This window comes from Anolis sagrei, chromosome X (genome assembly GCF_037176765.1).
Source record: "Anolis sagrei isolate rAnoSag1 chromosome X, rAnoSag1.mat, whole genome shotgun sequence".
Lineage (NCBI taxonomy): Eukaryota > Metazoa > Chordata > Lepidosauria > Squamata > Dactyloidae > Anolis > Anolis sagrei.
In genome coordinates this window covers 58,115,921-58,141,911 of record NC_090034.1, presented here as the reverse complement: position 1 = coordinate 58,141,911, position 25,991 = coordinate 58,115,921, and the positions used below count along the sequence as shown (strand labels likewise).

Genomic DNA, 25,991 nt, shown 5'->3' with positions numbered 1-25,991 from the left:
GAAAAATATTGGAACATCAGCAAGGCTGTTGCGGGTCCTGTGCCAAAACGAGGATTGCGATAACGACAGACACCAAGCCAGGGGCGCAAGGAGGGTCTTTGTGTATTTACCTGATTGAGGTAGAAATAGTCTTCTGGCTGCTTGAGGTGGAATTCCTTGCGCTCCTCTGCACTGACACCGAGCAGCAGGTAGTAAAAAACATGGTAGTTCCTGCAGGAGAAAATGCACATCTCAGAACCACCACGCTCGGAAAATGTACACCTTTCGGCTCTCATCCTGAACTTCATTATAGAGCTCTATTTTTTTCCCCGACTTTTTATTTTTACAATACAGAAAATACACACACAAAACATTTACAATTCCCACCACCAACATGAGGATTATTGTCTTTCACATATTCATTTCTTTTTGAGACAATCATTATTTCTTTATCTTTATACATTTCCATCCTGTATGCTATATAGCATTTGTATCTTATTTCTTATGACTTGATCTCCGGAATGATTCATAATATAGTTCATTACCCTTGTGCATCTATCTTCCATTTCTCTCATTCGATTTTCATTAATTTTTAAATCATTTAATTTCACATTCATAATTTCAAATTCCATTTGCTCCACCATATAATGGTACCATTTATTTATTGTCCATTTTGATTTATCTTTCCACCCTAATACTATTACTGCTTGTGCACATTCAATTATTGCTTCTTTTATTTCCCTTTTATTTCCCATTTCCTATCTTTTCCCTAATACCGCTAATTCCTTTGTTATGACTCACTCATTTCCTAGTATTTGATTTGGCACATTTTGTATAGTCTGCCAAAAATCTTGTACATATTCACATTCCCACATCATGTGCATAAAATGCCCTTTCTGGTGGCATCCATGCCAGCACTGACTACTCCCCTCTTTATAGATTATAGAGCTCTATTGTACTGGAAGGACATTAGGGATGTGCAAAACTTCGTTTTTTAATCGTTAGTCGTATGTAATTCGTAAGCTGGGAAAGAGATTGAGAGAGCACAGCATTCTGGGAAATGTAGTTTGGGAAGGCAAGGAGTACTATGTCAAAGAATGCAAAAGGCCCTGCCCTAAACTACATTTCCCAGAATTCAACTCAGCTTCAGAAAGCCCCTCGTAGCAGCAAGAGTTTCAATCTATACACATAAGAAAAATGAAAATATATATGTGTGTGTGTGGCTTTCAATTACACAGAAAAGCTACTGCCTCCATAAACAGCTATGGTTCCCACTGCTCAGGAGACACCAATGGCCCTCCCTCCAGTGACATTGCAGGTTACAGTGAACACCGTGAACATGTCCAAGAGCCCTACCAATGTTTTCCAGAAACACCACACTGCCCACCACCCAAGTAAAGGCTTTTTTTACGGGGATCATTTCATCCTAGATTTTCTGTGTTTCCCCCACCACAGACATCCCAGTGTTTCTTACTCTCTCCACTGGTGTGGAATTTGCATGACCCCACCCTCTGCCTCCCCCATAACCCTTTCCTATTCTTTTCTATGGCACACAGCAAACAGAGGAATTGATCAGCAACTGAACATACCAGAGAGGTTGGGGAGATTTTGCCATGATTTTGTGCGCCAGCTGCGCCCGTACCTTGGGAAGTCTGACTTGGCCACGGTGGTACACGCTCTGGTCACATCCCGTCTTGACTACTGCAACGCTCTCTACGTGGGGCTGCCCTTAAAGACGGCCCGGAAGCTTCAGCTCGTCCAGCGCGCGGCAGCCATGTTGTTAACAGGAGCAGGACGCAGGGAGCACACAACGCCCTTGTTGTTCCAGCTCCACTGGCTGCCGATTTGCTACCGGGCCCAATTTAAGGTGCTGGTGTTATCCTACAAAGCCCTAAACGGTTCCGGCCCAAAATACCTTACGGACCGCATCTCGGCCTACGAGCCCACGAGGACCTTGAGATCATCTGGGGAGGCCCTTCTCTCGATCCCGCCTGCCTCACAGGCACGTCTGGCGGGGACGAGAGAGAGGGCCTTCTCGGTGGTGGCCCCCCGGCTGTGGAACTCCCTCCCTGCTGACATCAGACAGGCGCCCTCCCTCATGGCCTTTCGTAAGGGCCTGAAGACGTGGCTCTTCGAGCAGGCTTTCAACTGAGTGCTATGTTACTGGAAATGACAACCGGAATGAATTTACGACTACGAGATTGATTATGATTCCATAATATGACGCAGCGGATTTTTAGTGTAATTTAAATGTTGTGTATTAGTGATGTTAGTTTGTTGTCCTGATTGCTTTGTAAAGTGTCTTTTTGTATTGTACACCGCCATGAGTCGCCCTAGGGCTGAGAGCGGCGGTTAATAAATGCAAGAAATAAATAAATAAATAAATAAATAATGATTTACAGGAGTTGTAGGTAATGGGATGTATAGTTCACCTGCAATCTAAGAACTGCATTCCGAACCCTATCAATGATGGACCTGGAACTAACTTAGCAAACGGAGCCCCCATGGCCAACAAAACGTACTGAAGATCTTTGGAGGGATTTATGGGAGTTGTAGTTCACCTACATCCAGAGTGCACTTTGAACCCAAACAATGATGGATCTGGACCAAACTTGGCATGCATACTGATGTGCCCAAATTTGAATACTGGTGGGTTTTGAGAGGAATTGGACTGGACATTTTGGAGTTGAAGGCACTGGGATGAACAATTCACATGCAATCAATGAGAACTCTGAATTCCACCAAAGATGGAATTGGACCAACCTTGGCGCGCAGAGCCCCATGGCCTGCAAAAAACAAAACAAAAACCAAAAAACCAACCAACCAACCAAACCTGGAGGTCTTTGGGGAAAATTCACCTTGATTTGGGGGATTTGTAGTTCACCTACATGCATAGAGAGTACTGTGAACCCAAACACCTATGGATCGGGACCAAACTTGGCACACAGACGTGATATGCCAAAATTTGATTACTGGAGGGGTTTGAGGGGGAACTGACCTTCCTTTTTGGGAGTTGTAGTTCACCCACAACCACAGAAACTGTGACCTCCACTGATGATGGACCCGAACCAAACTTGGCACACAGAACCCCCATGGCTAACTCAACCTACTGCAGGGCTTTGAGGGGACGGACTCACCATAGTGGGAGTTGTAGTTTACCCTACAGCCATAGAGCACAATCAACCCCACCGAGGATGCATCTAGAGCAGGCACGGGCAAACTTTCTAACTTGAGGACCGCATGGGTGGGTGGGTCGGATGGAAGGGAATTCTCCCCAAGCGACTCCCTGCCCTTTCCTCCCCTTTCCCTTCTTTTTCGGAGGCAGAAAGTGAAGGGAAGATGGGAAACATTTGGATCCCAAAGGAGTTGGTCTTGGTCAGGATGAGATGGTGGACAGGAGAGACAAAGTGTAGCTGGTCTGAGTTCCCCCGTGGAGGTTGAGAAGATCAGGATATAAAAGTTTTAAATAAATAAATAAATAAATAATTGCAAGAAAATCGTGCAGACAGACTACAAGCAGAGGCATAACACCATTGTTCAGATGATTCATTAGAACTTGCGCCACAAATACCATCTGCCCATGACAAAGAACTGGTGGGATCACAAGCTGGAAAAAGTTACAGAGAATGAACAAGCCAAACTCCTCTGGGACTTCCGGATTTAGACAGAGTTTTGGAGCATAATACTTCTGACGTCACAATCGTGATACAAAAAGAAAGAGCTATGGGAGGATACGGTAGGATACCACAAGCTGAAAGGAATATCTAGCAAATTGTATAAGATAATAATCGATATTAAGGGGGGAAAAATAAAGGACGTAACATTAAGGGAGATATGGGAGGAAGACCTAGGGATTAGAATAAAAGAAGCGGATTGGGTACAATTATGGGATCAAAGATATTTAAAGAACGTATTGATACGTATTAAAGAAAATTATTACAAATTGGTTTGGAAATGGTACTTAACACCAGTAAAGATTGCAAATAATAATAGGAACACCACAAAAAATTGTTGGAGAGGTTGCCAGCAGGTGGGTGTACATATATACATATGTGGTGGCAATGTAAATATGTAAATGAATTTTGCGGGAAGGTATTTGGAGAGACAGAAACTATAATGGATATGAAGATAGGGAAAAGTGCAAGCACTGCATTGCTGTCACTATATAATATTAAGAAATTGAAAAAAAACAGAGAAAGATGCAATAGATAACATGTTAACTGCAGCAAGATTACTGATAGCGAAGAATTGGAAAGGTAAAATAAATATATCAATTGAAGAATGGTATAAAGAATTACAGAAAATAGCAATAAATGATAAATTGACATGTAGGTTAAGAGTCAGGAAAGGGGTATGGAAGGAAAACGACTTTGACAAAGTTTGGGGAAAATTTATTGAGAATGGCTTAAAAGAAGTAGACGGGAAATTACCTCCACAAGAAGAAATGGTATTTTGAAAAGTGAATGCAAATTGAAGTTGCTCGGAAGGGGGGCGGGCACAGAGGTGAAAAAAAGTATACAAGATATATATACACCTATGGTTGATGTAACGAATTGAGGATGGAATATAAGAGAATTGAAGGTATTGATGTATCAATGTATTCTAAGAAAACCAATAAAAATATTTAAAACAAAAAAACAAACAATCGTGTTAAAAAACAAAGTATGGGTTGTTGATGTCGCAATCCCAGGTGACAGTAGGATTGCAGAGAAACAACTGAAAAAGCTGACACGATATAAGGTTTTAAAAATTGAACTGCAAAGACTCTGGCACAAATCAGTAAATGTGGTCCCAGTGGGGATCGGCACACTGGGTTAGTGCCTAAAGATCTGGGCCTGCACTTAAACACAATCGGCGCTGACAAAATTACCATCTGCCAGCTGCAGAAGGCCACCTTATTGGGATCCGCACGCATTATTCGCCGATACATCACACAGTCCTAGACACTTGGGAAGTGTCTGACGTGTGATCCAATTCAACAGCCAGCAGAGTGTCTGCTGTGGACTCATCTTGTTGTGTTAATAATAATAATAATAATAATAATAATAATAATAATGAGACCTCATATTGCCTACTCCTGATATAGAATCCTAGAGCTGGAAGAGACCCCCAAGGGCCATCCATGCAGGGAGGCACAATCAAAGCACTCCCGATAAGACAGGCACTGCCCAAAATCCTCCAGAGAAGGAGACTCCACTACAATCCCAGGCAGCCTAAGCCACTCTCCAGGAAGTTCTTCCTAATGTTTTCAGTCTCTCTTTCCTTGCCATTTGAAACCATTGCTTCCTTGTGCCCTGGTCTCGAGAGCTGCAGAAAGTCAGTCGTCGTCGTCCCTCTTCCTCCTCCTCAATGGGACACCGTTTGAAATCTTGAAACATAGTTCTCATGTTCCCTCTCTACCATCTCTTCTTCCAGCTAAACATTCCCCAGGAGGAAGGATAAAGAGAGAAGGAAGGAAGGATACGATTGTGAGAGAGAGGAGGGCCTGAGAAAAGAGCCCAAGGGGCCTCATTCAGTCCCTGGGCTTGGGTTTGCCCATACCTGAACTAGAGCAAACCTGCCCAACCTAACAAACTTTAAGTAGCGATGGTGTTTTTCGAGTTTAACTTGGCATGATTTGAGTTGTCGTTCACTCACAACCTTATGCATTTTGTACCATTTTAAAAATGACTTTTTCAAATAACCCGGGCAAGTTAGTCTATATAAATAAAAATGTAATGTTCATTTGTGGGATTAACAGAACTCAAAAACCATTGGACGAATTGACACCAAATTTGGACACAAGACACCTAACAACCCAATGTATGTCCTTCACTCATTTTTTTTTTGATTTTGTCATTTGGGAGTTGTAGTTCTTGAGATTTATAGTTCACCTACAATCCAAGAGCATTCTGAACTCCACCAATTATGGCATTGAACCAAATGTGGCACACAGGACTCCCATGACCAACAGTCATGACCTTGAGTTTGGGAGTTGTAGTTCACCTACATCCAGAGACCATTGTGGACTCAAACAATGATGGATCTGGACCAAACTTGGCACAAATATTCCATATGCCCAAATATGAACACAGAGGGAGCATGGGGGGAATAGACCTTGACATTTGGGAGTTGCAGTTACTGGGATTTATAGTTCACCTACAATCAAAGAGCATTCTGGACCCCACAAACGACAGAATTGGGGCAAATTTCCCACACAGAACCCCCATGACCAACAGAAAATACTCAAGGCCATCCAGTCCAACTCTCTTCACCAGGGCAAGACAATCTAATCAAAGCCCTCCTGACAAAGAGCCATCCAGCCATAGATATAGATAGATAGATATGATTCACACACACAGATATAATACCATAGATTTGAAAGGGACCCCTAAAGAAGGACAATGATATGTTGCATGTTCCAGGGTGGGCAAACCAGACAATCTCCACATCAACACTGACATAGAAACAACAAGGAATACTGTTTACCCCCAAGCATAAAGGAATTACATATATTAGAAACCATTACTTTATTTTCCAGATCACCAGACTGGGTCACAGCAACGCGTGGCAGGGGACGACTAGTACAGAATAAAAGACGAAATATATATATATATATATATACAGACAAACAGACACTAATAACAATCCTAAAACTCCTGTAATGGTTAACTAACATAAATTAAAGCACAACAAAACTTGATTAACTAATAGTACTACTTGAATGCTTCTCCAGGCCTGGGGATGTGCCACCACGAAGGTAAAATGTATTAAAACAAGGAATCAATCGCCCTAATTTCTCTCCTCTTTCCCTCTTTTACAGCAGGGCCGCCAGGTCTTTGAGACCGAATCAAAGCATTGTGACCAGATTTATTTACTTTCTTTCAATCACTTACCTTTCGTTTTTTTCCCGTGACACCAGGCGAGATTTTTCGAGCAGATACTTTTCAACTACGGCCCTGGAGTCCCAAAAAAAAGAGGAATGAATGAATGAGCACAGAGGTGTGAAAAAGGACTGTTAGGAATCTATTGTGCTCTCTGGTGAACCCTTGCACATACCAAGGGCGTTGGATTCCTATATAGAATAATAGAGTTGGAAGAGACCACATGGCCATCAAGTCCAACTCCCTTCTGCCATGCAGGAAAAGCACTATCAAAGCACTCCTAACAGAGGGCCATCCAGCCTCTGTTTAAAAGCCTCCAAGGAAGGAGCTTCCACCAGACTCTTAGGCAGAGAGTTCCACTGTTGAACAGCTCTAAGATGTTCTTCCTAATGTTCAGGTGGGATCTCCTTCCCTGTCATTTGAAGCCATGGCTCGACTGAGTCCTAGTTTCCAAAGCAGCATTACTACTACTACTACTACTACTACTACTATTATTACAAAGAGAATTTTAATAATAATAAAAAATATAAAATAATAATAAATATAATAATATATAATATATTTTATTTATATTTATTATTATTATTATTATTAAAATTCTCTTTGTAATAATAATAAGAATAATAGCAAAAAACCCAGGGGGCATCCAGCCACACTCCCTTCTGCCTTCATGCAGGAAAAGCCCAATAAAAGCACCCCTGACAGATGGGCATTCAGCCCATTCAAATAATAATAATAATAATAATAATAATAATAATAATAATAATAATATCCCCAGCTGCTGCAAGAAGATTGCGCAGACAGACTATAAACAGAGGCATAACACCATTGCGCAGATGATTCATTGGAACTTGTGCCACAAATACCATCTGCCTGTGACAAAGAACTGGTGGGATCACAAGCCGGAAAAAGTTACAGAGAATGAACACGTCAAGCTGCTCTGGGACTTCCGGATTCAGACAGACAAGAGTTTTGGAGCACAAGACTCCTGACATCGCAATCATGTTAAAAAACAGAGTGTGGATTGTTGATATTGCAATCCCAGGCGACAGCAGGATTGAAGAGAAACAACTAGAAAAGCTGACACGATATGAGGATTAAAAGATCGAACTGCAAAGACTCTGGCACAAGCCAGTCAAGGTGGTCCCAGTGGTGATCGGCACTCTGGGTGCAGTGCCTAAAGACCTTGGCCTGCACTTAATCACAACTGGCGCTGACAAGATTACCACCTGCCAGCTGCAAAAGGCCACCCTACTGGGATCTGCATGCAATATTTGCCGATACATCACACAATCCTAGGCACTTGGGAAGTGTCCGACGTATGATCCAATAAAACAGGCAGCAGAATGATCTTGTTTGCTGTGGACTCATCTTGTGTTTCAAATAGTAATACCGTAATGGTAATAATGTGCTGGGCTTTAGCACAGTGAGGTAACTACCAGCTGCAGAAAATCTTGCCAATCAAAAGGTTTACAGTTCAAGCTCTGGTAGGGTTGAGCTCCCACCATCAGCCCAACTTCTGCCCACCTAACTGATCAAAAACAGTAAAATTAGTAGATAAAAAGGTTTCGCTTTAATCAGGGAGGTAATAAAAGGCACCCATAAGGACATGCTGACGATTCGATAAGAAGGTTGTCTATGGACAACAAAAAGCTCCATGGCATGGAAGATGGAACAACAGCACCCTCCAGATGCCGGAGATGGAAAAAGACAGGAAAGCCTTTACCTCTGTTTATGTATTGTCTGTCCTTGTTAATTGTATAACGGCAATGAATGTTTGCCATGTATGAGTTCTCTAATCTGCCCTGAGTCCCCTCTAGGAGACTGAGTGGAATATAAATAAAAGGATATTATATTATTATTTTAATAATAAGATCATAGAGTTCGAAGAGACCCCAACAGCCATCTAGTCCCACCCATGCAGGAAAAGCACAATCAAACCAACCCCAACAGATAGCTATCCAGCCTCTGTTTAAAAGCCTCCAAGGAAACAGCTTAAATTAGCCTCCAAAGTAGAGTTGCACTGCTGAACAGGTCTAAGAAGTTCTTCCTAATGTTCAGGTGGGATCGCCTTCCCTGTCATTTGAACCCATTGCTCAGAGTACTAGTTTCCAGGGCAGCAGAAAACAAGCCTGTTCCCTCTTCCTTACGGGATCCTTTCACATATTCATACATAGCTCTTATGTCTTCTCTTCTGCAGGATAAACAGACCCAGCTCTTTAAGACACTCCTCGTAGGAATTATTCACGGTCTTCAGACCTTGGATCCTTTTAGTTGCCCTCTCTCTCTGGACACCTTTCAGCTTAAGAGTTGTTGTTGTTGTTGTTGTTATTATTTGAAACACAACAAGATGAGTCCACAGCAGACACTCTGCTGGCTGATGAATTGGATCACATGTTGGACACTTCCCAAGTGTCTAGGACTGTGTGATGTATCAGCGATTTTTTTTTTGTCATGTCAGGAGCGACTTGAGAAACTGCAAGTCGCTTCTGGTGTGAGAGAATTGGCCGTCTGCAAGGACATTGCCCAGGGGACGCCCAGATGATTTGATGTTTTTATCATCCTTGTGGGAGGCTTCTCTCATGTCCCCGCATGAGGAGCTGGAACTGATAGAGGGAGCTCATCCGCCTCTCCCCGGATTCGAACCTGCGACCTGTCGGTCTTCAGTCCTGCCAGCACAGAAGTTTAATCCACTGCGCCACCGGGGGCTCCTGTATCGGCGAATAATGCGTGCACATCCCAGTAAGGTGGCCTTCGGCAGCTGGCAGATGGTAATTTTGTCAGCGCTGATTGTGTTTAAGTGCAGGCCAAGGTCTTTAGGCACTGCACTGGGACCACCTTGACTGGCTTGTGCCAGAGTCTTTGCAGTTCGATCTTTAAATCCTCATATCGTATTATTATTATTATTATTATTATTATTATTATTATTATATCTCTTAAATTGCTTTGTTCTGAATTGGACACAGAGTCATTCCAGGTAAAGAGGTTTGATCAAAGCAGAAGAGAGAAGCACCATGACTTCTTCCCTCGGTCAGGACACGAGACTCCTTTGGATGCAGCCCAAAATCCCATTGGCTTTTTGAGCTGCTGCATCACACTCTTGGCTCGTGTTCAACATGTTCTCCATGATCTTTCTCACATGGACTGTTGTGGAGCGAGGCAACACCCATCCTGAATCTTTGCATTTCATTTTTTTTCTGTCTAAGTGTAGTCTCTTACATTTGTCCTTGCTGAAATGCATTGTGATAGTTTTGGCCAATCAGCTCTCTAATCTGCTAAAATCATTTTGAAGTCTGATCCTGTCCTTTGGAGTGTTAGTTTTCCCTCCTAATTTGGTCCCATCTGCAAACTTGATCAGCAGGCCCTCTCAACCTTCAACCGATACCGGGCCCAGGACAAAACCCTCCCTTAGGTGTGCAGCAGTCTTAGAAACTCCAGAAGGGCTTCCCAACATAACAAAGGACCACAGATGCCTTGCCACCCCCAGAAACCACTCCCACTCCACACTTACCCCCGGACTATGCCGTTTTCCAAATAGTTGACCTGGATGAATTTCCCAAAGCGGCTGGAATTGTTGTTATGGGCCGTCTTTGCGTTCCCAAACGCCTATCCCAAAATCAAAAACATATTCAATTGTTAGTATCGAAACAACCTTTCCTGACTCTTCTTAATAAGATGTCATTCTATCATCATATTTCACTTTTTGGGCAAAGTTACTTTCCCAAAATGAGGGCTACACTCGCCAAAGAGGAAGGTGGTGCAAGAGTGGCTGCAGCTCCCCTTTGAGGGATGTCACCTCTCATTTGATTGCCATGGCTTGATGCTATGCAATGCTGTGATTTGTAGTTTGGTGAAGTACACACCTTTTTTGGCAGCCCCCATGATCCCACAGCATGACCACCGTCTCCCAAAGCAGTTGCTTTACTCCGAACTCAAGAACGGAAAACAGAATGTTGGTGGGCAGGAAAAGAGATTTAAAATCTCTGGCGTAGACACTGAGAACTGGGAAGCCCTGGCCCTTGAGCGCTCCAGCTGAAGGTCAGCTGTGACCAGCAGTGCTGCAGAATTTGAAGAGGCACAAATGGAGGGTGAAAGAGAGAAATGTGCCAAGAGGAAGGCGCATCAAGCCAACCCCGACCGAGACCGCCTTCCACCTGGAAACCAATGCCCTCACAGCGGAAGAAGATGCAGGTCAAGAATAGGGCTCTACAGTCACCAACGGACCCACCAGAACACTGATCCTGGAAGACTATCCTACTCGGCCAACGAGGGATCGCCTAAGTAAGTAAGTAAGAACTTTTCAAAGCCCTTTTTGAAGCAAAAGTTTATTGTGGAGCCCCAAGACACATTTATATTATATTTTATATATAATGTATATATATAAGGAAAAGGCAAACTTTTTGATGCATTTTTGTTTTATAATGTCACAGAAGGACTGAGCCAGTGGCAGATGGGATGGAGAGTGCTTGTGTGAATAGACTGGGGAAAAAAGCATATCAAAGTCCCCAACAGATGGCCACCCAGCTTTTGTAGTAATAACAACAACTCCTCCTCTAGGGGCCATCCAGTCCAACTCCTCCCCCTTTGTCTTACAGGAAAAACACAACCAAAGCAAGCCCAATAGATGGCCATCCAGCCTTTGTAATAATAATAATTGAACAACCCCAGGGGCCATCCAGTCCAACCCCACTTTGCCATGCAGGAAAAGCACAATCAAAGCACCCCCAACAGATGGCCATCCAGTCTATGTATTCAGTCAAACTCCTCCCCTCTTGCTATGCAGGAAAAACAAATTCAAAGCACCTCAACAGATGACCATCCAGCCTTTGTAGTAATAATATTAGCAACAAGAACAACAATATAAGCAACCCCAGGGGCCATCCACTCCAATCCCCTTCTGCCTTAATGGAAGAAAAGCCCAATCAAAGCACCCCCAACAGATGGCCATCCAGCCTTTGTAATAATAATAATAATAATAATAATAATAATAATAATAGGAGCCACCCCAGGGGCCATCCAGTCCAATCCCCTTCTGCCTTAATGGAGGAAAAGCCCAATCAAAGCACTCCAACAGATGGCCATCCAGCCTTTATAATAATATAACAACAACAACAACAACAATAGCAAAAACCCCAGAGGCCTTCCAGTCCGATCCTTCTTTTATGGAGGAAAAACACAATCAAAGCACCCCCAACAACTGGTCATCCAGACTTTACTATAATAATAAGACTAAGAATAAGAACAAGGAGAGCAACCCGAGGGGCTATCCAGTCCAACCCCTTTAAGCCTTCACGCAGAAAAGCACAATCCAAGCAACCCAACAGATGGCCATCCAACCATAATAACAGGAGCAACCTCATAGCTTGGAGGGGGAGGAGGAAAGCACATAACTCCTTAGTATGTTTTGCGGAGTCCCAAGGGCTCCCTGGAGCACACTTTGAAAACTGCTGCTCTAGACAAATGGAGGAACCAGAATGGGTCTGAGGATGAGACTAGACACCCAAACAGGGCCACCGTTCGCTTCTCCGTGTGTGTCAACTTGTGGATTTCGCCTCAAGGTATCCTGTAAGAGTCTGAATGCATTTGCAGGAACCGGGGGGTGGGGGGAGGTTGCAATCTGCTGCTGCCTGACCACAAGTCCACTCCTTCCTGTTTTGGGTCAGCCTCCAAGCACACAACCCACTTCTGCTTTGTTTAAGTGGGAAAAGGGAAGGCAGACGCTCTGAACCAGCCTGCACGAACTAAGAATAACCTGGAGATAAATTGCAATTGCTCATGTGCAAACTACAACACTTCTTTTTGGTTTCAGGGTTTTGAAAACTGAGGTGCGCATTAGATTTGAAACGATAAGGGTGGGTGGATAGATAGATAGAAATACATGTCAGAAATATTAAAAATGAACTAGATATTTTTAATTCCAAAAATGTGAGTCAAGCACTGAAAGAGTTAGTAGGCCAAAGCCTGTTAGAGTCAGTGGGCCAAAAGCTAGTGTCGTCTTGAGGAGTGTGAGAAAAACCTCTGTATGAGAGAAGCATTGTGTGAGGAAAGCCGTGTAAAGCTACTGTGTATTTGTTTATTTGTGTTATGGAAACCTTGTTGTAAACAGTGCAACTGAAGAATTTAACTACAAAGAAAAGCCTCCTATGTAAGAGATAACATTGGTCTGTGTGTTTTTGTTCTTTTTATCACTTTGGAATACTGGTGCCGGGTGATGCTGCTGCTGCTAAGTTACTCTGCTGTACATTTATGGGGAGGGTCTTTTCTTAATAAGCCCACTCGTCCAACAATACAGACCTCTAGCACTGGTCCAGCTCCCAAAATTGTCCTCTCAACACCACTGGCGTAGCCCTTCTGGCTCAAGGCAGTCAGGCAGTGGATCAGGAAGTTGGTGCTCTGGGTCTTGCCAGACCCGCTCTCCCCAGAAATGACGATGCATTGGTTGCGGTGCTTCTTCAGCATGGCGTGGTAGGCCACGTCGGCGATGGCAAATATATGAGGCTCCAGCTTTCCCAGCTGGTGGCCCTCATACATCTGGACGTATTTGGGGTTGTAGATGGGCAGGAACTTGAAAGGATTGAGGGCCACAAGGATGCTGCCGGCGTAGGTGTAGATCTTCTGCTTCAGGAAACGCCTCTGAAGGTTCTCAAGCAAGGTGGCTTCCGTCAGGTTGGGCAGGTTGCAGAGATCGTTAAAGTCCTCCTGCGTCCAAGGAAGGAAGCCCCGCTCCACCAGGCGCCGGGCCTCCTTCTCCCGCACCACCTTCTCCTCCAAGGGCAGCGGTGCGCGGACGTACTTGATGCTCCCATCGGCGTTGCGTTCTTGCAAGAGGAAGTAGTAGCCATCCTGTGGTGGGTGGTGGGCCTCCTGGGCCCGGCGGGGCCACAGCAGCACCCTCTGGACAGGGGAGTCATTCCCATCCAGCACCCACTCCTCTCCCCCGCACTCCTTCACCTCCACCAGCACGTAATGCTTCGCTGCGTCCAATCCCAAGCAGCTGACCGCATCCTGGATGACATCGCCGGCAGTGCTCTCCTTTGTTGCCGTCACCCGGCAGCAGGCCGCACTTTCCGCAGAGAGCTGGGGGCAAATGCACAGCGTATAGGCGGCTGCGCTCTCGCCGCCGGCGTCGTTCAGACTCATCCTGGCACATGCCCAGTCTCTGGCATGCTGCCCTGGGTGCGTTATCGGAAAGTGAGGGAGGGGGCCATATTGGTCAGAGAGAGAACCACAGAGGTGCTAAAATGGCAGCTGGTCAGGAAGTCCTGGAGCCAAGTCGTTGTGCTTGGAAAGGACCAAGGCGGGAGCTGGAAATGTAAACAGAAGAAAAGAACTTTTTATCACATGTGGTAGACCTGCCCAAAGACTCACAATTTCTGGATAAAAATTCATAATAAAATGGAAACTGTATTAAAAAAACAAAATAACATTGAAACCAGAAACTTTTCTATTAGGATTCTTATATAAGCACATGCCAAAACACCAAGAAAGAATCTTTCTCGACATGGCAACATGTCATAATCACTCATGCCATGCAACCATGAGCTCCCTGGTACTGACACAAAGCATATAGCCAAAAGGATTCGATAAGGCAGTGTTTCTCTACCTTCTTAATGCCGCAACCCCTTAAAACAGTTCCTCATTTGGTGGTGACCCCCAACCATACAATTATTTTCGTTGCTACCTCATAACTGTAACTTTGGTACTGTTATGAATTTTCATATAAATATCTGATATGCAGGATGTATTTTCATACACTGGACCAAATTTGGCACAAATACTCAATATGCCCAAATTTGAATACTGGTGGGATTTGGAGAAGGAGGACTGATTCTGTCATTTGGGAGTTGTAGTTGCTGAAAATTATAGTTTAACTACACTCAAAGAGAATTCTGAACTCCACCAATGATGGAATTGAACCAAACTTGGCACACTAAACTCCCATGACCAACAGAAAACACTGGAAGGTTTTGGTGGACATTGACCTTGAGTTTTGGAGTTGTAGTTCACCTACATCCAGAGAGCACTGTGGACTCAAACAGTGATGGATGTGGACCAAACTTGGCACAAATATTCAAAATGCGAACACTGGTGGAGTGTGGGGAAAATAGACCTTGACATTTGGGATTTGTAGTTGCTGGGATTTATACAATCAAAGAGCATTCTGAACCCCACCAATGATAGAACTGAGCCAAACTTCCTGCACAGAAACCTTGAAGGGGCTTGCTCCCTCCAGCCTCGCACACTCTGCCTTGCCCACACATACACACCACACTGCTATGTGCCAAGCATGACTGCTCTCCTCTCCCGCACTTGGAGTCTCAGAAACAGCCCTCCCCTTGGCTGAGAGGCCGGTCAATCACAGCAGAGGAGGGCTTTTGGTGGGAGGATTGTTTCCAAAAAGGAAGAGAGGTACAGGTGGAAAGATCTTCAGCCTTCTCTGCCAAAAATGGTCTTTGGCGACCTATCTGAAACCTCCTTGCGACTCCCCCAGGGGTTCCGACCCCAAAGTTGAGAAATGCTACTATAAGGACGCATGAACCGGCCATAAAGATCAATTGCCCTGATTTGTCAGAATGGGGACTTTGGTATGTGGGAAAGCGGTAGCATCTGAGGATCTCAGTGATTTATGACACTGTTAGGCAAAACTTGATATATATATATGCTTTTTAATTATCTTCAATAAACAGATTGCATTTCTACTCAGCTGTGTGGTGTTTAAAGTTAGAGGGCTTTCCTGGTCTGGAGTGAAACACCAGTGAAGGGACCATGTATCTTAAAGTACAGTTGTTGTTGTGAGCGGTTTTCTACTTCAACAACAAAAAAACACACAGTCTTTTGTTCTTTCCCAGATAAGCAGGAATGCCTCCCTTTCGTCTTGGTTGCAGTAGTATACCAGTAAATTTCTTATCTTATTTTTAATACTTTTTAAAAAGAACTCTGTTTTTAATGTTTTAAAGTTTGACACTCCTGGTCTGTGACTGTAATAATAATAAAAAAATCAATTCAATTCTTCCCATCCATAGCCTTACGAAGGTCTCTTTAAGTACCAGGAAACCTCAACTGCTATGACTGATGCGCAGTTCAGAAAACTCTTCTAAGCTTATCAGCAGGGAGTTTTCTCGCCCAAAAGGATATTCTTAGCCTCGAAGGAAACAGACAGGACGATAAGCAGACTTCAAAGGGCCTTCTTCCGAAGCTGGACTTAAACACAGCAAACAGGCTTGGCGTATCACAGCCAAGGCAGGAGACGGGCAAGATCAACAGGCCAAGAAAGGTCAATATAATAATATTGGGAAAAGACTACAATTCAAACTAGAACTGGAAAGCGGGGCGCAGGGAGCATACAACTCCTCTGCTGTACCAGCTCCACTGGCTGCCGATTTGCTACCGGGCCCAATTCAAAGTGCTGGCGCTGGCCTTTAAAGCCCTAAACGGTTCTGGCCCAACTTATCTATCCGAACGTATCTCGGCCTATCAGCCCACCAGGATCCTAAGATCTTCTGGGGAGGCCCTGCTCTCTATCCCGCCTGCTTCACAGGTGCGGCTGGCGGGAACGAGAGACAGGGCCTTTTCTGTGGTGGCCCCTCGGCTTTGGAATGCCTTCCCCATAGAGGTGAGATCAGCCCCTTCGCTGATGGTATTTCGAAAAAGGTTGAAGACATGGATGTTTAAACAAGCATTCGATTAATCTGGTGCAACGAAACTGATGAACAAGGATTGGTTAATTACAGACGACGAAATTGGATTGCGATTACAATTAAGAGATGCATTGGATTTTATTGGTGGCCCAATAATATTGTGTATTGTGTATGTGTTTTTATGCTTTTTTAATGGAATATTGCTGCTTGTCGTTGTGTTGTAAACCGCGTTGAGTCGCCGATTTAGGCTGAGAAACGGCGGTATATAAGCACAGTAATAAAATAATAAATAAATAAAATAAAGCCAATAATAACAGTAGGATAGAAAACGACACGGCATCTATCACGGACCACGGCTAAATCTGGATTTGTAATACAGTGATATCTTGACTTAAGAGTTCAATGTGTTTTGTGGCTGAGCTCGTAACTCATATCACTCTTATTCCAAATACCTCCCATTTTTTGTTAACGTGTTTTTAAATAATAAAATGTACTTTATAATTAACAAATAATGTATAAATAAACATTCACGTGGAATGATAACAAAAAGAAAGATCAACTTTAAAATGGCAGAAGCATCCTTTTCTTCCTCATACTGGACTCATTCCAAGCTCCTTCCCTCTCTCCCTCCTTTTCTTCAAGAAGCCAAACATACTAGGAATAGAAAGCACACAAAATCAACTAACCCAAAGTTCCTCAAAGTGGACAAGAGCAAAGCAGAAAGCAATCTCCCAAAGTGGACAAGGGCACAAGGCCAAGAAGTTGCTCCCTTGAAGCCCTAAAGTCCTGTGCTCTCATGCTAGCGCTCCTTCTAAACTCAAAATGCTACTCGTGTGTCAAAGCAAAACCTGCACCAAGCAATGGCTCTTAACTCAAAATGCCAGTCACATGTCAAAGCAAAAGCAGGGCAGAGCAACAGCTCTTAACACAAAATGCTGCTTATATGTCAAAGCAAAACAAGGCTGAGCAATGGGCCTTAACTCAAATTACTGCTTGTATATCAAGGCAAAAACTAGGACCGAGCAATGGGTCTTAACACAAAACACAGCTCCTATGTCAAAGTTTGAGCGACAGCGCTTATCTCAAAATGCTGCTTCTATGCCAAAGCAAAATACAGACTGAGCAATAATTCTGACCTCAAAACGCTGCTCATGTGTCAAAGCATAAAACAGATCGAGCAACGGCTCCAAACAGAAAATGCTGCTCATATGTCAAAGCAAAACCAGGGCCAAGCAACAACCCTTAACTCAAAGTGCTCCTCGTATGTCAAAGCAAATGTCCAAGCAACAACCCTTAACTCAAATGATACTCACATGTCAAAGCAAAATGGGGCCAAGCAATGTCTCTTAGCTTAAAACGCTGTTAAGTCCAGATTCCACTGTACCTTTCAGGTCAGCACCTGCAAACATCATGTTAACAGTATACAATAAAATTAAAATAGTCATACTTGCTAGGCTTAAAAATAATATCTACTATGGTTTTAACACTGTGGTTATTGCGCACAAACCATGAAACTAAAATATGACTGTGTCTGAGGCATTCGTCACTTAAATTAACTATTTACCACCATGGCCAACTCATCATTTTTGGCTCTTTATAATTTTGTTCTCCAGTGGTGCAAAATTTCCGCTGCACCTAAAAAACATTCACGTTAGATCAACAACTACTTCTGAATGGTTTGCCCATAATAAACAAAACTTGCTCATTTCGTCACATGTTCACCGGGCCGAATGAAGGTAGTTTTTGCAACATGACAGTCATTCGGAAACAGGAAGTTACTTCCTGTGCATTTAAATATGGCTTCCATGAAAAGAAGTAATACATTTGAATGCTTCCGTTGAATGGATCTGTAAGCCCAGAAGGGCAGCTTGCAAATGTCAAGAGTTGGAGGGAAGAAAGGCTTCAAAAGGGGAAACCACAAAGACACCATTTCTCAAGAGAAAGGCCGAGACAACAACAACAACAAAAGAAGTCCAGATACGAAAAGACAAAAATGCTCCTAAAGTCAAGACATGCCGAGAATCCAAACTCAAGGGGTAGGATTCAAGTTTAGTTTCAAATAGCAGGAAAGGAGGTCGGGAAGAACTTCCTGACTGTAAGAAGAGCAGCTCAACAGTGGAACTCCCTGCCACATAGTCCAACAAAAGCACCTTCTTTGGAGGCTTTGAAACATTTGTGTATCTAATTATTTATTTATTTTATTTATTTCAGAGTTTTATATACCGACCTTCTCACCTCTTTTGAGGGACTCAGACCGGTTTCCAACCATAAAAACACATACAATCGGTAAAAACATCATAGTTCATATTACAATAACACATTAAAACAACAAATATATCCAAAACTACAGTGGTCAGTTGTCATACTAAGAAACAATTATACATCATCTTCCATCCATGTCTTAGGGCAGTGCTTCTCAACCTGGGAGTCGGGACCCCTGGAGGGGTCGCCAGGAGGTGCCAGAGGGGTCACCAAAGACCATCAGAAAACACAGCATTTTCTATTGTTCATGGGGGTTCTGTTTGGAAGGTTTGTCCCAATTCTATCATTGGTGGTGTTCAGAATGCTTTTTGTTTGTAGGTGAACTATAAATCCCAGCAACTACAACTCCCAAATGTCAAGGCCTATTTTCACCACACTCCACTAGTGTTCACATTTAGCATACTGAGTTTGGTCCAGATCCATCATTGTTTGAGTCCATAGTGCTCTCTGTAGGTGAACTACAACTCCCAAACTCAAGGTCAATGCCCACCAAACACTTCCAGTGTTTTCTGTTGGTCATGGGAGTCCTGTGTGCCATGTTTGGTTCAATTCCATCGTTGGTGGAGTTCAGAATACTCTTTGATTGTAGGTGAACCATAAATCCCAACAACTACAACTCCCAAATTATTCATAACAGGAGCAAAATTACAGTTATGAAGTATCAAAAGAATGTTATGGTTGGGGGTCACCACAACATGAGGAACTATATTAAGGGGTCGCGGCATTAGGAAGGTTGAGAAACACTGTCTTAGGGTGTTGTCTCACTCATCAAAAGCCTGTCTCCATAACCACGTCTTCACCTGTTTCCTAAAAGTCAGGATAGAAGGGGCGGTTCTGATCTCCGGTGGGAGAGAGTTCCAGAGTCGTGGGGCCATCACCGAGAAGGCCCTGTCCCTCGTCCCCACCAGACGCGCTTGTGAGGCCGGTGGGACCGAGAGCAGGGCCTCTCTAGACGATCTTAATAATCTTGATGGTTCATAGGGGAGAATACGTTCGGAGAGGTAAACAGGGCCGGAGTCGTTTAGGGCTTTAAAGGTTAACACCAGCACTTTGAATTGTGCTCGGAAGCTAATTGGCAGCCAGTGGAGTTGGTGTAACAGCGGAGTGGTGTGCTCCCTGTACCCAGCACCCGTTAGTAGTCTGGCTGCCGAGCGTTGGACTAGCTGCAGCTTCCAGGCAGTCTTCAGAGGCAACCCCACGTAGAGAGTGTTGCAGTAATCTAAACGGGATGTAACCAAAGCGTGGACCACGGTGGCCAAGTCAGACTTCCCATGACAATGACGATACCAGAAACCCCAGAGTCTGTTTGCAAGTTGGATCAGGGTGTCTTTCAATCCCAGTCCTAAGACATCAGGGCTGAAAGTCCAGAATGAGAAGTGGTCTGCCTCCCTTGCACAAAACCAAGAGGCTAGAGAGAGAGAGAGAGCCAGGGAAACAGTTTGCACTCCCCACATGTTTACCAAACAGAACCAGAGAGGGAATCAAAACAGAACAGGCTTTGTGCTCCCCAGCTGCCTGTAGGCTTCGGGGCAATGAACTCACAGCAACGTGATCTCTAAACCCATCTATTTCAGGAGAAACGAAGGCTCCAGCCAGCCCTCGGCCCACACGCTGGAGCCTTAACGGAACCACAGGACTGCACCGTTTCCAGATTTGATGTTGATGTGTCTGTTTATTGAGTTTATACACCAGAATGAAGGAGTTATTATTATTATTATTATATTATTATTTATATCCTGATTTTTCTCTCCACAAGACAGTTATATATCTGTTATTAATATTAGAATTTATTATTATTATTATTATTATTATTATTATTATTATTATGCCGTTTTTTCTCTCCGCCAGGAGACTCAAAGTGGCTATGTATCTATTATTGGTATTATTTCAGCTACAGGAGAAGCAGTCATGCGGCTAACCTCGAAAGAAAAGGAAGTGCTGTGCTGTGCTGATCTGAAAGGCTCTTTCTTGGCTTCTCCCTGTCTGGAGAGCCTTCCGAGCCCATTAAAAACCATCCATACACACACATACATACACACACAAACATACGCACACAGACACAGGCTTAAGTCTACTTTGCTCGGCCCAGCTCACCTGAAGGCTCTCATATTCAGACTGAAAACCTGCAAAGTTTCCTGACCTTGCAATCTCTCGCGACTGGAAAACACAAGGCAGCAGGCTCCTCTGCAGCCAAACTGGCAGTTGAGTCGAGGCAAACCCATAATTTGAAGTTGCATGTTTAACTAGTGAATCACGTCAAAGCTAAAAAAAAAAAAAGGGGGGGGGGAATAAAGCTACAATTACAACAAATTTGCAAGGCAGAGAAGGAGGAGGAAAGGCCAGAGTTTGCAGAGTTTGCCTTGGCCCATTTTTTCTGTTCACAAGTCTCCAGTGTGTTTCCCCCCCGTTTTTTTGGAAAAGGAGTAATCATTGAACCTCATATAAAATTAAATATCATATATTGGTAATAAAAGCCACCAGGAGATGTGGGTAATAAATAACATGTATTATTAATTAATATTGTAATTATTGTTACTGTTATTAAATAATATATTATTTTTTATAATTTATTTTATAAATAATAATAATAATAATTATTATTATTATTATTATGGAGCCTCTGTCTCCTGAGGGGTTGTCTAAAAGCCCTCAAGGTACAAGACCCTCACTTAAAATAAATCATATAAAAGCAAAGTGGGTAATAAATTAAATTAATTATTTATTATTTATAATTATAATAATAATAATTAAATAACACATTATGTATTTATGTATAATTTTATTTATTTATTTATTAATTAATTAATTATTGACACCCTTTATGGTGACGGGGTTGTCTACATGTCCTCAAGGTACAGGAACCTCACTTAAAATAAATCATATACAAGTGAAGTGGGTAAGAAATTAAATTATTTATTAATAATTTCTTTATTTATAAAATATTATGAAAGTATTGTTGTTATTATTATTGTTGTTGTTGCTGTTGATCCAATATCCACGGAGCGGTTTGTCTAACGGACCTCAAGGTACAAGAACCTTACTTAAAATAAATCATATACTTTTTTTTTTGTCGTGTCAGGAGTTGCTCCTGTTGTGAGAGAATTGGCCGTCTGCAAGGACGTTGCCCAGGGGACGCCCGGATGATTTGTTGTTTTATCATCCTTGTGGGAGGCTTCTCTCATGTCCCCGCATGAGGAGCTGGAGCTGATAGAGGGAGCTCATCTGCCTCACCCCGGATTCGAACCTGCGACCTGTTGGTCTTCAATCCTGCCGGCACAGGGCTTTAACCCACTGCGCCACCGGGGGCTCCATATACTGGTGAGATAGGTAATAAATAAAACTTATTATTCATTAATAATGTTTTATTTATTTACCTATTTATGAATTATTATTATTATTATTATTATTATTATTGACCTCCTATCCGCTGAGGGGGGGGTGTGTGTGTCTAAATGCTCTCAAGGTATAAGAACCTTATTTAAAATAAATCATATACTGGTGAGGTAAGTAATAAATATAATTTATTAGTAATGTATTTATTTATAATGTATTATTTTACATTTATTATTATTATTAAAATTAAATTGTAATAAATAATAATTAGCTGCAGAGGAGGAGGAGGAGGAAGAAGAAGAAGAAGAAGAAGAAGAAGAAGTTGCTGCTGCAAAAGGCCACTCTACTCAGATCTGCATACGTTATTCACATAGTCCTACACACTTAGGAGCCCCCGGTGGCTCAGTGGGTTAAAGCACTGAGCTGCTGAGCTTGTTGATCGAAAGGTCGCAGGTTCGATTCCGGGGAGCGGTGTGAGCTTCCACTGTCAGCCCTAGCTTCTGCCAACCTAGCAGTTCAAAAACATGCAAATGTGAGTAGATCAATAGGTACCGCTCCGGCGGGAAGGTAACAGCGCTCCATGCAGTCATGCCGGCCACATGACCTTGGAGGTGTCTGTGGACAACGCTGGCTCTTCGGCTTAGAAATGTAGCTGAGCACCACACCCCAGAGTCAGACATGACTGGACTTAATGTCAGGGGACTACCTACCTACCTATCTACACACTTGGGAAGTGTCCGCCGTGTGATCCAATACAAAAGCCAGCAGAGAGATCTTGTTTGTTGTGTACTAATCTTGTTGTGTATCTAATCATCATCATCATCATCATCATCATCATCATCAAATTGCGAAATCGAATTGCAAAGGCTCTGGTATAAACCAGTACAGGTGGTCCCAGTGGTAATCGGCACACTAGGTGCCATGCCAAAAGATCTCAGCCAGCATTTGAAAACAATAAACATTGACAAAATCACGATCTGTCAACTGCAAGAAGCCACCTGACTTGGATCTGCGCGCATCATTCAAAAATACATCACACAGTCCTAAATGCTTGGGAAGTGTTCAACTTGTGATAGCATATATATCTCGTTTGCTGTGCCGTACTGTGTTTTTGTGTCAGTAAAATAATAATCATAATAACAATAACAATAATAATGGTATGAGGATGTGTAGATTTTGTTCCCAAAGTCATCCTATGCCGAAAGAAACAACCTACGTCTGCAGGTGAGACTCGGAAGGCGGATGCCGTCTGCAAAGCAAACCTAGATCGGTTCAGTTTCGAAATGTCTCACCTCGACTTCCCTCTTTTGTCAGAAATACGACCCAAACAAGCTGAAGAGCACGTATGTGAGTTCCCTACAATCTGAGTTACAGACATCCAATTTACATACCACTCCTGGTTAAGAACAAAGCTGAATCTCTGAAGGAAGGGAAATCCACTCCTGGAAGAGTTATTATCATGGGAAAGAGGTGTCTCCAGTGAAGCTTTATCTCCAATCCTTGTTTCCACAACAAGCCATGTTTTGCAAAATCCAATGATCACAGCAACACAAAGTGAGGGGAAATCTTCCAAACAGGGGAACAGGCAGCAAAGGAAACACCACAGGGATGCAAACTCTTCCTTATGCCATCCAAAGATAGATAGATATTTCGCTGGAGTTAACACTTAAGAAATAGCCCTGTTCCAACTTACTGTATATACTCGAGTATAAGCCTAGTTTTTCAGCCCTTTTTTTAGGCTGAAAAAGTCCCCCTCGGCTTATACTCGAGTCAAGGTTATTATTTTCCTCTGTTATTATTATTATTACATTTATAATTTTACTCTATTATTGTTATAACATTTATCATTTTATGATATTATTACTGGTATTTTTACATTTCTATTATTATTATTATTATTATTACATTTATTATTTTACTCTCTATTATTATTGGAAGGATACGTAAGCACATTTACATTGAAGAAGGTTAGAATAATGGTTTAATCAGAGTTGGACAGTCTTATCTTAAATTACAGTTTTATGTAAATATTTAATCTACTGATGCCTCAATTAATGTAATTTTACTGGTATCTGTTTTTATTTTGAAATTTACCAGTAGATGCTGCATTGTCCATTCTCGGCTTATACTCAAGTCAATATATTTTCCCAGTTTTTTGTGATAAAATTAGGTGCCTCGGCTTATATCCGGGTCGGCTTATACTCAAGTATATATGGTAATTGCCTCTATATAAAACTTATAGAAAGTTTACACATATTACACATTACACAAATATACACATATTTGTTTTGGATAGCATAAGTAAGAGTGTATATATACATATACATATATTTGGCTGGAGTTCCACTTCAAAATGGTCCCTTTTCCAATGTACATACAAAATCAACTTCAGAATAAGCTGACAGAACCAATCTTGTTTGTAACTTGGGGACTACCTGTATATACATGTATGGGTGGATGTGTCTGTATATGTATGTATGTGTAGATCAGGTAAGGGCAAACCCAATGCGGCCCCTTAGGTTATTTTCTCAGGCCCTACTCTCTCTCACCATCCTTTCCTCCTTCTTCTCTTCCCTTCCTCCCTCCATTCCTTCCCTTCCTCTTTCGTCCTCCCTCCTTCCTTCCTTCCCTTCCATCCTTTCGTCCCTCTTTCCTTCCCTCTCTCCTCTTTCTCATTCCTTCCTTCCCCTCCCTCTTTCTCTCCATTCCCTTCTACTCTTTCATCCTTCCTTCTTTCCTTCATTCTGCTCTTTCTTCCTTTCCTTCCACCCTTTCATCCTTCCTTCTTCCCTCCCTCTTTCTCCTTCCTTCTTTCCTTCCCTTTTGTCTTCCTTCCCTCTTTCCTCCCTCCTTTCCTCTCTCCCTCCTTCTCCCTCCATTCCCTTTCACCCTTCCTTCCCTTTCGTCTCTCCCTCTTTCTCTGTCCACCCTTCCCTTCCACCCTTTCGTCCTTCCTTCTCTTTTTCCTCCCTTTCCATCCTTTCATCCTTCCCTTTTGACTTTCCTTCCTTCCCTCCCTATTTCTACTTCCATCCTTCTCTTTCACCCTTTCGTCCTTCCTTCTCTTTTTCCTTCCTCCTTCCATTCTTCCCTTTCACCCTTCCTTCCTTTACTCCCTCCTTCCTTCTTTCCCTTCCACCCTTCTCTTTTTCCTTCTTCCTTCTCTTCCTTCCTTTCTTCTCTTCTAGCCTTTCATCCCTCCTTCCCTTTTGTCTTTCCTTCCTTCCCTCTGTCCTCCCTCCTTCCTTCTTTCCTCTTTCTCCTTCCATCCTTCCCTCCCTTCCTTCTCTTCCCTTCCTCCTTCCCTTCCTTTCTTCCATCACTGGGCAGCCAGTCCTCCTAGCAGGGAGTGTTAGGCCCCCAAGTTAGAAAATTTGCCCAGGCCTGGTATAGATAGATTTTGGAGTTACACTTCAAAAATGTCTCATTCCGACTTACATACAAATTCAATTTAAGAGCAAATCTACAGGATCTCTCTGGTTTGTAATTTGGGGACTGCCTGTACTAAGGATGAATGAGACCTTGCCTCTGTCCAAAGCTAAAACATATTTATTTATTTCTATCTATCTGTCCATCCATCTATACCTGTTCCAGCTTCCATACAAATTCAACTTAAGTACAAACCTACAGGACCTCTCTCGTTTGTAACTTCTAAGCTTCAATGGCTGCCTGTATTTATGTCATTCTCAGGCTTAAAATATCTAGTCAACTGCTGTAACCTGCCTCAAGCGAGTAAGAAATAAAATTATTATTATTATTATTATTATTATTATTGATGTTATTTCTTACCCACCTCTTACTACTACTACGATTATTATTATTATTATTATTATTATTATTATTATTATTAATTTCATTTCTTACCTGCCTCTCCCCATTAATAATAATAATAATAATAATAATAATACAGTAGAGT

The 25,991-nt window shown here is 42.7% G+C and overlaps 1 protein-coding gene across 10 annotated transcripts in view; it reads right to left on the bottom strand.

The window, feature by feature from the left end:
• MYO9B (myosin IXB) overlaps positions 1-25,991 on the bottom strand; it is a 113,757-nt gene that overhangs the window by 73,537 nt on the left and 14,229 nt on the right. For 7 of the 10 annotated variants that reach the window (XM_067473529.1, XM_067473523.1, XM_067473524.1 and 4 more), the window contains 4 exons: positions 13,137-14,146; positions 10,354-10,448; positions 6,855-6,917; positions 111-210 (listed from right to left, as the gene is read on the bottom strand). In XM_067473529.1, the coding sequence (XP_067329630.1) occupies positions 111-210; positions 6,855-6,917; positions 10,354-10,448; positions 13,137-13,982 (1,104 nt within the window). In that variant the 5' untranslated portion in view covers positions 13,983-14,146. Of the gene's footprint in view, positions 1-110; positions 211-6,854; positions 6,918-10,353; positions 10,449-13,136; positions 14,147-17,793; positions 17,880-20,836; positions 20,982-25,991 lie in introns of those variants that run through there. The other 3 variants (XM_067473521.1, XM_067473520.1, XM_067473522.1) reach the window with 3 other exon arrangements.